We start from the raw sequence: 13,372 nt of genomic DNA, 5'->3' as shown, positions 1-13,372 counted from the left end.
TGCAGGCAGCGGAACAAGTGACCTGACTCACAGGATGAACTGGGGATGGCACAGGGAAGGGAGAGGGCATTATTTATCCCCAGCAAATTCTCATGGTCACAGATGAGCGCTCAGAAGATCTCCAAGTAGTTAGCTCTAAATAAAGCATGCCTTGCTTCCCTTGTATTCCCCCTCAGCAGTTGCCTTAGTATTATTATTATACTTCTATAGCTTTTGCATTCGGACCTTATAATTATGTCACACAGCAAGGGAAACCGCCAGCATCCCAGCATCTGGTGTGTGGTTTAAAACTTTTGTTTCAAGATTTGAACTATTTATAGAAGGAAAACTTTGTAGGATAGTAATTTCCTACGGTTTTGAGAAAAATATGGCTACGTTTATATTAAAAGGGTTTTTTTATTTATTTATTATAACTTTTGACCTTCTGGAAAAGAAGCCAATGCTGTATTTTATAAGCAAATGGTTACCTACCAGGAGACAGGACCCGCATGGGAAAAACAGAGAGCCTTAGCTATTTGGTTTGATCAATAGCATCCAACTAAATTAAACCGAATATGGTTCCATAAATCAAGCGTCTTCGGAAATCGGTAGCCAGGGCATGTGCATTTCATTAAGAATTAAGAATGCAGAAACAGACATGTTTCGTTTCTTTTGATGGGTGTGTTTATGCTTTCTTCTCTTCCAGGGTGGGGAATTCTGTTTTTCCATGGACTACCAGAAACTAGAGATATACACTCTGTGTGTGTGTAAACGGAAAGAGGGCAAACATATAAAAATTATACATGCACACACAATTCAGGGGCCAAAATTTAAAATCCATATTCGTGGCATCATAAAGAAGTAGGCACTGATCAGGACACTGTAAATATAAAGTGAGCGTGAAACAGGAATCCTGAAACAGGTTTTCCTTCTTAGGCTGAAGGTGCAGGTTGAATAGCTCTTGAACGGACTAGTACCGTCTTTGGCAAACCTCGCAGCCTCCCTGAACCACAGAGCCAGGTAAGCCCGGCAGCTGCCTACCGAAACGTGCCTACTGCCGGGCCCGATCCTGCATTCTTTATATTTGACGTGTCAAACCTCCAGTGAAGTCAGTGGAGTTCAAGGTGCTCAAGGAATGTAGAAGGACCAGACCCGAGAACTGTCCTCGGCTACTTCTGTTCTCCACATTACATGTGGTTAGCACCCCTGTGGCGTTGGGCGATCAGAGGCACTTGACATTTTTTGCCCTCACCCAGGGCGCAGTTAGTTTCTAGCCCCTTCCACGTGTGAGCCACCTGCGGGATGACTTTCAGGAAAGCTAATGGGGTCCTGAGGTTGATTTTTTTTCAGTCAGAAACACCTGACAGGCTAAAACCAGGGACCGCCAGCCAACCTGATGGGAGACCTTTAGGACCACCAGCGCCCGCACTCACTCCAGAGTGAACAGGGAGCCAAGAAAGCACCTATGCGATTACAGGGATTTGATTTAAGGACCGAAACTATTCCCAGTCCCACCCACCCTTCCCCCTTCCTCCTCCGAGCACGGGAAAGGGTTCGGGAGCCCGGTCTAACTCCTAAATCAGACCAGAGAGAAGAGAAAAGCATCCAGTTAGAGCAACGTAGCGGTGGGTGCATTTGTCCAACCTAGCTTTGTTTTCACTGGCTTTGATGAGTCCTGCTTTATTCTCTACAGATGCCCCGGGCTGTATAACCTCACGTCTGTGTGTGTCTTCCCTTTAAGAACACAAAGAGATATTGCCCTCCCGGAGGGTTTTGCAATGCCTCTGGGAAAAGCTGGACCCTATGTCCTTTCTTCCTGGGAGGTCAGGTGCGCTTCCCCATCATTCAAGAGCTGACAAAATGTCACCTGCCCACAATAACGTAAAACACTGGGCGAGATGTGGTCTGTGCTCTGCCGGGTCTTAGGTAAAGCCGCATCCCGCGTTGGGGAGAAAGGAGCAGCTTCTCCGGCTACCTGGCTGCATACGCCCCCCTGACAGAGTTACAACATCAGCATCATCACACATTTCACAGACCTGCCACAACGCTAGGCATCCCGGCTCCCTTCGGTCAGATTGCCCCCAGGCAGCTAGCGGGGTCATTTTAAAGCGTATTAAAAAAAAAAATCTGGATCACTTACAGGTAACTCCCACTGGTAAGGATGAGGAAAATCTGAGGGTAATACACTGAGAGTAAAACACTGCGAGATGAAAAAAGGAGCATGGCTGAATCCCGTTTATACGCTTGGAGTTCGCTTCCTTGGGTATTCCTTCCTGGCCCCCCCAGATCGTTATTCCCCACCCGTTTTGGTGTCAGCTGTGGCCTTTTGCTTGAATCTGAGTTGGAATCCGGTCCCTGGGGCGTGGGGGGGCTTGTTTGGGCTGGTTGGTTTGCAGTGTTGTGCCTAGTTTCCCCCTGGTGCTAATGCTGCTCCCCGCGCAGCGCATCGGCTGCCGCCGCCGCCGCCGCCTCCGGCTCTGGAACGCTGCCGGGCATGTCCCGGTGGCCGGGCGCTGCGAGCGAGTGGGTTCGCCTGGTGGAATGAGGATGGTTTAAGGGATTTGGAGGGCAGAAAGTGCCTCTCTCTCTCTCGCTCTTTTTTTTTTCTCTCTAACTCTCCAGAGACTCCAAGCTGCCATTGGGCAGTCAGTCCCTGCAATCCGCCTCCCGTGTTGTGTTGTTTTTTTTTTTTTTTAAAGGGGAGGATGACAATGGAGAGACACTGATCTCGCCAGAGCCCTGCGTTCTAGCCGTGTGCGCGGCCTGAGCCCTCCAGCTGCCTCTTGCTTTGGACGCCGGCCTCAGCCGCTGGATCGTGTATTTTAAACAAATCGTCCGCTCTGTGGACTGCAGGCTGCGCGCTCCGGTGCCGCGTAGGTGGCACTATTTCAAAAGCTCGTGTTTCGAGGATGCTGAAGGGACTGGGCAGCTGGAAACGCACGACTTAGTTTGGTGAAATCGGTTGATTATGAAAGGCTGCCCCCCCACCATCTGAAACACTGCGAGAGAAGCTGGTGGAGGAAAGGATCTGTTGTTATACCCCCCCCCCCCGAGTTGCAAATTACACATTAATTCAAAGGGTCCTTTCAGAAAGCGAATGTTTATAGAGTTGCCCGAGTGAAAAATAATCAAACAGATAATCCTTTGAATCCTAGTGTTTTACCGGCTTGGAGTTCGTGTGCGGGGGAGTCGGAGCAAATGAAGTAGCTTGTTTGGGGGGTTATAGTCCTTTGCCAACATGCCTGGTATCTCTGAGCGGCTCAGGAGGCATCTTCACACGCACCGCTCACATTCCACATAGAATAAGATTTTCTTTATCAGAAGATGAAAGTTTGAGGAGCAGTTGCCCTTGCTGTTTAGTTCCCTCTTCCCTGTATGACTTGGAGGCAGTCTACTTACGTTCTCAATGTTCCCGCTGTTGACTACATTATTATGTTTTCATAGGCTTAGGTAATAAAGAGTATTTACACCTAACGTGTGTCTCAACAGATTGCAAAGTCAGTCAGTAACCAAGACGTCAGTGATAAGTTTGTGATGAACAATTACTCTCGCTTTTTGCGCTGTTGGGTGTTTCCCTTATTTGGAAAAATCATGGGGCACTGTATTTGTTAGTGAGGAGAGTTGTGGGGAAGAAAGACACGTTAGCTTCCAAGAATTGGAATTTGAAAAGGAGCCCCGAGAGAGAAATATGTACAGCAGGCAATTTAGCATAAATGCAGCGGAAATACACCAGGTCTCTCATCTTTATAGTTTTCTTTAGTCCACATGTCAATTGTGTGTTTTCTCATGTTAGTTCCCAAATAATTGCACGAGTTTTCTTTAACTTGGGTGTTCCAAATACCGTGAAAGCATCTCTTAACAACGTGTAGCCTAATCTCTTTAGGTGTCTGTTATGCAATACAGGAATCCTCCAAACGCCGTTAAGGTTACAGACTGTCTCTAAAATGTTTACATTTTCTCTACCTATATTATCAGAATGGTTAGTATTTTTGTTGTATTTAATCATTTTCATCTACAAGTTCAATATCACCCGTTAGTATAATTAACATTATCTGGAAAAAATATAATCTTAGGGAATAAGGGGAAACGCTTTGCATTGTTCAAAGGGTTTAAAGTTTAAGTTGGATCCTCTAAGTTGTCATATTTCTTTGTAGTACATACATATATGCGTCCCGCTCTCCAGCCCACTCTCTCATATACATATGTATGTGAGTAACGATTTCCTTACGCGTAACTATGATAAATGTAAATCAGAGTTTATAACAATTGTTTTTTATTTTATTTCTAGCATTCTTTTACAGATTGACCATTCAGATACATTTTAAAATGTTTACCCTTTTAAAGAAGAGTCAGATCCATGTTTAACAGTAAACCTTCCCAACTTGGCACTGCAAAACCTCCTGAATGAGGTTGTAACATTTCACCTGCATAGCTGAACTAACGTGATTTGCCCATCTGTAACTGTAGAATTAGGACCGGTGTTATCTATAGCGTTACAATACATGACTAGATTAACGCTCTAGAAAGCAAAACGAAGTCATGCAATTTATTCTTTTGAAGTGACATTTTATTACGGAACGGTAAAACGAAGAAAGAAGTGGAATTAAACTCCATAAACTTGGGGGGTGTGCGTGTGACCGAGAGATGCATTTGCTCCTACTGTGTTTACAACACCAGTTTGTTACAGGGAGGGTATTCGGTTTTTAGTTTATACGATTATAGTATCAGTAACCCCAAATACGACATTTTTGAGCATGTACCAGTTGTTCTCCCACAAACAAGCATGCTCTAAGCATACCAGAGCCAGAACAGCAGTGAAATGGTTACCAACACCATCCTAGAGAATGAGCCTGACACGGAGCCTGTATTGAATAAACTATTTCCCCTCTCTTTTATCTGTCTACTCCGAGCGTCAGTTTCTTTCTTTTGACAACTCTGCGTGCAAAATGGGCCAAATGTCCAGAATAGGTGTACATCAAAACCTGGCAAAACCTTTTAAAGTATGTCTGAAATGCACAGAACTGATTTCTTCACCGAAATAATATTCATTTCGTATGTTCTGCAGAAGTTAGAATATGGTGCACAACAAATGAGTTGTCTAGGATTTGCAGTTGCCTGGCTGGCAAGCCATGTGAGAGGCACAGACTGCCACCTGTGTCAATAATTTTTTTTTCCGTGATGGCTAGTATTGAAATCAGAATAAGATGACAACATTTCATTTAGCCTTTGTAAAGATTCTGATTGGAAATTTCGAAATAGTCTATGGGATTTAGACCCATTGATTTTACATGGAAGAGGTGTGTCTAAATCCCCTAGATTGCTTTGAAATGTTCAGCCTCTGACTCTAGTAGTTAAATATTATAAAAGTTTAGGAGCTATCCGGTATTTGGACCCTTCTTGGAATTGCTGTTTGGACTAGCCCGGAGATTACGTGCTCTCTGTTTTAGTTATTTATTGAAATCTGGTTATTTCCCTTAAAGTATGCATTTTAATGTTCTTTTCTCTTTAACAAAACATGAAGCATCAATAGCTTCATTCTTGCTGGCCAGACCTAGTTATCATCGATCAAACTTTATAGGATTTCCAGAGCAGCGATGCAGTTTATTTTCATTTACAGCTAAGGTGCATGGAGTCCAAGTGCATTGAAACCACTTGAGTATTTATCTACTAAATAAAACGCAAAACCCTAGAAAATAAATAAAATGAAAAGCCCAAATACCCATGTGGTTTCTGTATAAGAGGAAGCATTTTATTTGGTGTAGTTACAAAATGTGAGCTGTGGCCAGTTCCCCAAGCAGTGACAGAGCGCAGGAAGAGGATAATAAGCTAAAGGTTTTTGCATCTGCTACACCATCATTATGTTCCATAGATTAATTCAACCAGGGAAAGCATTGTCAAAAAATTTCTCTCCCCCATTCCGGGACACCTTACGCAGAGGAAGCTCCCACTGACTGCAGGATCTGACCCACGAAGTCTATTTATGTCCACGAGTGATGTAATTTAGAAGAGCACCCCCAAAGAAGGCGCGATTTCGTTGTCGTTTTCTGTATACTGCCACAATAGCAAAACAAATGTTCAGACATAACCATCCTTCGGGTTTCTGTTCATTTCTTTTTCATCATGTTGATCACATGCGCTTAAAAGGAGAAAAAAATAATCTCCTCCACCCTTTTCAAACACATGCTTGAGTTTACTAGACTAACTAATGGTGAAAAGACAAGGGTGCAACATTTAAAGATCATCAAGACACGCCAGACTATATGTGCCGTATGCAGTTGCGAGGTGACATGAAAAGCCAGCACATTATAGTTTCATGCTGTGACCTGGTTAACAGGGCATCCACCTCTACAGGGGGAATTGTCTTCCCAGAACCTATCCAAGTGGATTAAATGGCTCCACTGGATTAAATAAATGGCTCCACTGTGATCAAATAATTAAAGGGCTGTCGACCTCCTCTCTCCCCCTCTCCATGTTACTCTGACTTTCCATTCACAGTCAATTTTGTTTTCTTTTGTTGCAGTGCTGATGCTTAAATATGTTCCTTACCTGTTCTCTGTGAGAGAATAAAACGAAAGGAAGCATCACATTGACAGCACTGGTTCCAATTTAGCCCAGGGTTCCATCAGTGGACTCCACCTTTACAAAGCTTGTATCTATTCTTCTTAGACTTTACCTTTTTATTTGCAGCGGTGGGACAGCTATTCTTTTTAATTTGCATTTCTTCTAACAGTGTCTGTCGTTGTGCAATTTTTGAGGGCAATACTTATTTGCAGTATCTGACAATATTTTAATCCTGGTTGAAAACTGAAGGAAATGCTTGCTTAAATATGAGATGTTTTAACCTGCCAGACTTCAGGGGTTGGGGTTTTTTTATTTTGTTTTTTGAATTCGAATCTCAATTGAGGATAAAACGTTGGTTATTCCTACGTTTGTCTCCGGTGCTGCAGATGAAGTGTTTGCCATAACAATGCAATATTGTTTAAAATGTGAATACCTCAGAAATCTCCCGATGTTCACTCTTCTGATTTCCTGTATTAAATAATTGGCGAAATAGTTAAGGAGAGGACTCATTATTGGTTCTTAATATGAAGTAATGCTTTACCTCGTGCCTGTCACTCTGGCAAAACTCAGTCAAGTCACAGAATGGAAATGCAGTCAATGGCAATTTTGCCTAAGTGAAGGCTGCTGCATCGGAATTATACCCTCTTGTCCTAATTACAAATGCCAACTTCTTTGTTAAATTAAAAGCGCTGACACCCAATTTCCACATTTATCACTGGGTAGGCAAATGTGTATTTGATGCTTCCTTTCTGAGGCTTAAAAGTTTGCCAACGTCCTCTCGTTATTGAAGTGGATCTTTTGCAACACTTTATTCAGGTTTTAGTATTTTTTTCCATAGCAAATAAAAGAACAGCAAAATATAAAATCTTTGCTATGTTGACAAAACAACACTCGTATTCATACTGCAAATTAAACCCAAAAGCACTAGAAGGCAGACTGCTACTTTATCATCCCATCCTTTCCTTTCTGTGCAAAAACCTGACTCCAAAAAGGTATCATTACAGCCAAAGGATATAGTTTCAACAAAATGGTAGTTCCAGAGCTTGATGAAAGAGGAAATAATTGCATCCCACATGTCTAGCCTCGAAGTAGCCCGGAATCTCAGAGCAAATTTCTCTGCTATTGTTCAGGGAAAGTGAAATATCATCATCCCCTTCAAGGAATGGTGAAAGATGTGGTGGTTTCTATACGAGCTTTTACAGTTCTTGCTACACGGTAGTTTTTAGTTATAGGGACAATTAATCAATGTCCTTTTGTTTTTGTTCTGAATTCTCTTTTTTTAAAGTTGCATGTTTAATGTCTAACAACAAAGAAACCTGCCCCTCCAGACTTTACCATGTTCCAAATCTTCTGTTCACTTAATTATAAAGCCACTATGCAAATGAATCTAGTCTAATAAAGTCATTCCCTGGTACTGCAAACTATTTGGTCTTGTCTTGTCTCTTTCGCTGTGAGAGATCTCTTTCTTTAGCTATCTGGGCATGTATAGTGTTCTCATCGTTGTGGTATCTAATATCAGACTACATATGGGGCCAAACCCGTTCCTCATTTACAAATGTGTAAATCTAAACCTTAAGGATGACAGAAGTTAGCACTATATTATATGATGACAAAAATTGGTTAGCTATAATAAAAAGCTAAAACCAGCTTTTTTAAAAAAAGCTAAAGAGCTTCACAAACAGAGTAGGCTTTCAGGAGAAATCGAATATATATCCAGCAGATACCCCTGGGAAATAGTACCAGCTAACTTTCCCCTTGTAGGCATATAGGCCAGTGCAGAAAAGATCGGTTAAAGACAAGGGGCTGTTCCGCCAAGGCAAGACCCGTAGCAAGGTGAAAGAATCTGAATGGCTGGGTATCTGGGTCCCGTTACGGTAGTGTCTGAGGGGATAGTTCAAACTCTTTCAGCTTCGTGTTGTTATTTTCAAAGTTTTCTGATTGCTGAGTGGAGCCTCGCTTAACGTACACTCGCCTTCCCCCGACCTGAAAAAGAGCTCTGTGCAGCTCAACAGCTTGGACTTCTACCAGCAGAAGTTGATCCAATAAAAGATATTATTCTCCCACCTATATTGTCTTTCTAATGCACTACTAACGGGCAATCTTACATGTATTTTCTGTGTCCCGCCACATGCAGTTACTGGAGTTCTGTACGCTGAATACATTTTAGTAAAGACAACACATCGTGTGTATCTGGTTATACAGACACCTGCGAATAGCAGGGCTATTTATAATGGGGACCTGGGAAAAAACGAGCTTCTGCCCACTCGGGAAACACTCTGGAAAGCCAGTCCATTGGGCCACATCTCTTGGCTTTCCTATCCCACTGTAAATAAGGGCATCCTCTCCTCATGCCAATTATCTACAGCCACCTGCTTCCTTCGAGAAGGACGTGGCTAGCTGGGTGATGGGAGAGTGTAAGTTAGCAGTACCCGAGCTAGTTATTTTCCCATCAGTAAACTGGCCCCTTTGAGCTGATTTTTCCCTTGTGTGATCGTAATGCTCTGCTATTCTGTTCACTTGATTACGGATCCCCCCCCCGCCCCCATTCCTTCCAGTCTATGATATTTTGCCCCTGCAGAGTACTGCTCTACTATCTGAAGCTGCTCCGCTTGCAGGGAGCAATGCAAAATATCATGTTAGGTAGGTGGTGTGGCTCTATTTAAAAAGTCAAGCGTGTAAAACAATATCAAAGGAAGAGGAGGGCAAAGGATGGCTGATGTAGTTTGTGCTCCAAAGCTGTATCACGTTATCGCTTGCAGGGAGGTGGAAGAGGGTGGACGTCTTTTACCAGGAGGCACTCTACATTATGCTGGATTGTGGTGCAGTGCTTGTATGACTGTCTCTTTCTAAGTGCACTCAGTGCAATTATCCTCACTTTAATATAATTGCAGCTTCTCCCTGCTCCCCCCCCCCCGCCCCACACACCTGTATTGATTTCAAACTGAGTAGCAAGAATGTTCGGATTACAACCCACCTTATGCATTCTTGATCATTTAAAAAAAATCCCCCAGCTATGCTAAGGCAGGATCTTTTAAGAGTTTGCAGCTCGACAGGTAAGAACTCGGCTGGGGCTCAGGAATGTGGAAATACAACTCAAGTCAGCCTACTGCGAGAGCAATATTAATAAGGGCATACAGGTGAATGAGTGAGAGAGAGAGAGAGAAACTTGGCAACTAAAATAACATAGTGATCTAGATCATTGTGGTCAAACAAGAAGCAAACATTTGACTCCCCAATAGCACTGCTAAAATTTGGCCTGGTATAGCTGCAGTTAATGAGCAGAACACTGCAGCGACAGCCCTCGTTTCCTGGTGTGGTTCAGGGTTGTTTTACCAGAGAGGTAGACGGACCAGTTGTCAAGTTAATTTCAACACGTCTGTGTGATGGATAGAGACGCAAATTGTGTCTAGGCCTGCATTAAAAAAAAAAAAAAATCCCTGAGAGCAGGTTCAGACCAGGGATTTTCCGCCCCCCCCCCTCTTTTGACTACTTAAACTCTGCCCTATTGTCTCATCAATAGTGGCTGAGCTAACTCCATCAGCTTTCTGAGGGACTGTATGCCAGAGCTAATATTCAGATTCGATTAAATAGTCCAAAAATAAAAGAATCTCTCCTCGCGGCCAAGCTGGTCCCTGCAGACTGAAAGTCACTGTAGCTTCTATTCGCCTGTCTCTTTTAAAGCAGTGGCATTCTGACTAGAATCACAACAAGGCACTTAAAAGAAATACACATTTTCACTGTTCTTTTGCTGATGGATGTGAAACTTCAACACGTCTTCAAACACAGGGGGAGACAAACATCACACACTTTTGGCAAGATATTTTGTTCACAAGTTTGATCCAAAAACCAGAGTATTAGTGAGGACAGTCACTTACCCTAATTTGACATAGATGACTCCAAAGCATAGAAACACGTAGAAAATCCACTTTCGAAAGTTTCTGTGCATGATCTAGAGAATGGACTGAGCCATAAAAAATGCACAAAAAGTAGAACTGATCGCTGCCGATTAAATCCCAGTCAAGAGCATTTCTGAGGCTACCCAAAAAAGGAGCCCGTCGAACTGTAAAAACTCAACAACGTTCAGACAAGATTTTTTTTCTAAAACCATGGTGACCAAAACGGACTCTGATATTGGGAGGGGACGTGGTGGGGGGGAGACGGGGACTGGACAGAAAGAGTTTCTCAAAAAGGCAAAACAAAAACCCAGGACAGCCCGTCTGAGAGAGAAAATGAGCAAGCCCTGATCTTGATCAACTACCTCATAGAGCCCTCAAGTTCAATGTGTTTTTACTTGTTCTGACTTCCCCAGGTGACACCACGTATCTTGCAAGCTGTGGCTCCAGGTAGGAGGAGGATCTCTTTCACTCTCACACTTTCACTCTCTCCTCCCCTCCTCTTCCGCCCCCCCCCCCCCCCGCCGTGTGTGTGTCAGACTCTACCGCATCTCATCCTTCACACACACATGTGTAATGCAATAAAGCAGTCACTAAAGCATTTGTCGCTCGTGGAGCAGTGTGGCTAGCTTATTTATTTTGCAAAATAGATGGTAAAAACGTATTTTTTAAAAAATCGAAGAAAGCCAGCTTTCCATATCTGTGTATATGTCGTTATTTGCTGTACAATATAGTGTGTGTCTATATCTGTATTTTGCTAGACACCTGAATGTGTGTATACCTGTAGACACGCCTGTCACTGAATGGGGTGGTAGTTATATGCAGTCTTGCAAAACAAGAAAGCATTCTTCCTCCTTTAAGAAATACCCAGCTTCTTAGCGAGATTTAAGTTATCCAGTTCGGTTTGCCTCAGGGTGCATAGAGATTAATACTTCTCAATTTATATTCAGTCATTGATACTCGAGCCTGTTCAGACGTCGATTTTTTTTTTAATCTCACTGGTTTTGAGATCTGTTCCAGTTACTCCCACAATCTGTGGGAATGTTTGTTCTGATATACCGTACTATATGTGTATTTGTGTCTATGCATATATCTGTAGGCATATGCATATATAAATAACTCACATACATTCTCATCTGTGTGTTTGTGTAAGTTATACATACCTACACCTATGCATATACACACATGCACGTATAATTTTAGTAACCGGAAACCTATAAAGCTATCTGCACCTTACAACGAGAAGCAGCGAAATACACACCGATACAAATGTAAACAAAAGCAGGCAGTGACAAACAAAAGCAGATAATGAACACAAAAATGATTGTAAGCCATCTTCCTTTGCCTGAGAAAACCTTTTTGTAAATGCATCAATCTGCCCTGCTTATATATACTGCAAAACTGTATATCGTTTTCAAGATGACCCAAAAAGATGAACTAGTTAATAATGTCTGGATTTTCGTACCCTGAGCCACAATCAATGGTAACCCCATTCGCACACCCACTTGGCAGATCTCGTTAAAACCCCTCAAGAGCTACTGAACAGAACATCTATTTTGGGGGAGGCATGAACACAGCAAGATGCTATGCACTGATCGCAGAAAGGGAGCAAAGTGAAACAAGAAAAGGAAAACCGTGCAGTGGTATTGATTTTCCGTATCTCACTCGCTCCCGTGGAGTGAGGGAGGAATGACAGACCGGGGGTGAGCCTGCTAACTTTTTTCAGGATTGAGCTCAATTATCTCTCGCTGCTGACCAGTAAAACCATTCTGTCTTTTCCCCATGCGTGCCTCACGTTTTATTCTTTAATAATCAACGAGCTGGCTATCGTAGGCACCCAGCCCTCCCCCCAGACCACTTCTTATGCATGTTTCCTTGTACGTCTTTCTTTAATGCTATTTTTTAAATATCTTGGACAATCTTTGCCTTATTGATTTTCTGACATGCTCTCTGTAACTGGTTTAAGTTTATGTCTTCACAAAAGAGAGCACGGTCCCTTTTTGAAAATACATAGGGGTAAAACCATTTTCGTATTCTGATCCACACAGCTTATATCTCATGTCCTAAAATCTTCAACCAAGAATTGTTAGGAAAACGTCCTTCAATCTGCATTTTCCCCCAGGTTTTTGTAACCCTCAGACCTTTTCAGAACAGAACTGTAGTTCGGGACTCCTTTCCCCCTCCCTCTCCAGGGTTTTAGACCTAGGCTTTCTGCTGGGCATGTTTCTGAACGTGGTTGAAGTAGGTGGAGCTCTGCGGTAGATGGGTGGTCCACACTGGAGATGCGAAAGTCCTTTCCTTGCTTGGACAGAAAACGTTAACACGTTTTCTAGAATAACCCGTGATGACTGAGAAAGGTAATTGAGCTGTTCAACGGACTGTGGCAGGAGCAGTGATGGTGAAAGTAGATATCTCGCAAGAATTTTGTTTCCTAACCCGTCAAAATGCATTTAGTATCCTTGGGGGGCAGAGGCTGGGTTGGATGCACGTCGCCCCCTGATGGAAATAAGGCAAAGATTCTGCTTTTCACAGGGCAGCATCCGCGAGCTATGGGATAACACTGCCACCTAGAGGAAGGAAGTATCCAGCGGAGCAGCCTGAGTGTTGACAAGTTGTCTATAAACAGGGCCTTTAGCCTGAGAAGCGAACAAGAGGAAGAGAAAAGAGGGAGGCAGGAGGATTAAGCTTGGAACTTCCCCTCTTGCTTAGCTCCACACCCTTGACACCTTTTGTCTGTGACTTTTGCTGAGGGTGTGCATGGACCAAGAGGACTAATTAGCCAGTTTAAATAATCAGCTCTAAATAATGGGAACAGTAGTTCCTCTTCCTCCATTCCTGTTTATCACTCTGCAGCCCACTCCCCGCCCCCAATTCTGGGTGGACAAATTAAAAAGTTAAAAAAAAAAAACCCCACCCAAAGCTCATGGAACCATTTAAAA

General features: G+C 43.1%; 1 protein-coding gene across 2 annotated transcripts in view; it reads right to left on the bottom strand.

Annotated features, from left to right (window-relative positions):
• The window catches only part of WNT7B (Wnt family member 7B), a 131,272-nt gene extending 120,445 nt beyond the window's left edge, over positions 1–10,827 (bottom strand). Inside the window, exon 1 of one of the 2 annotated variants that reach the window (XM_007058251.4) lies at positions 10,416–10,827. In XM_007058251.4, the coding sequence (XP_007058313.1) occupies positions 10,416–10,486 (71 nt within the window). In that variant the 5' untranslated portion in view covers positions 10,487–10,827. Of the gene's footprint in view, positions 1–2,119; positions 3,042–10,415 lie in introns of those variants that run through there. The other variant, XM_037914365.2, reaches the window with a different exon arrangement.
• Between the last annotated feature and the right edge of the window lie 2,545 nt (positions 10,828–13,372).

This window comes from Chelonia mydas, chromosome 1 (genome assembly GCF_015237465.2).
Source record: "Chelonia mydas isolate rCheMyd1 chromosome 1, rCheMyd1.pri.v2, whole genome shotgun sequence".
Lineage (NCBI taxonomy): Eukaryota > Metazoa > Chordata > Testudines > Cheloniidae > Chelonia > Chelonia mydas.
The sequence above is the reverse complement of the archived record's forward strand: the minus strand, read 5'-3'. Positions and strand labels throughout refer to the sequence as shown.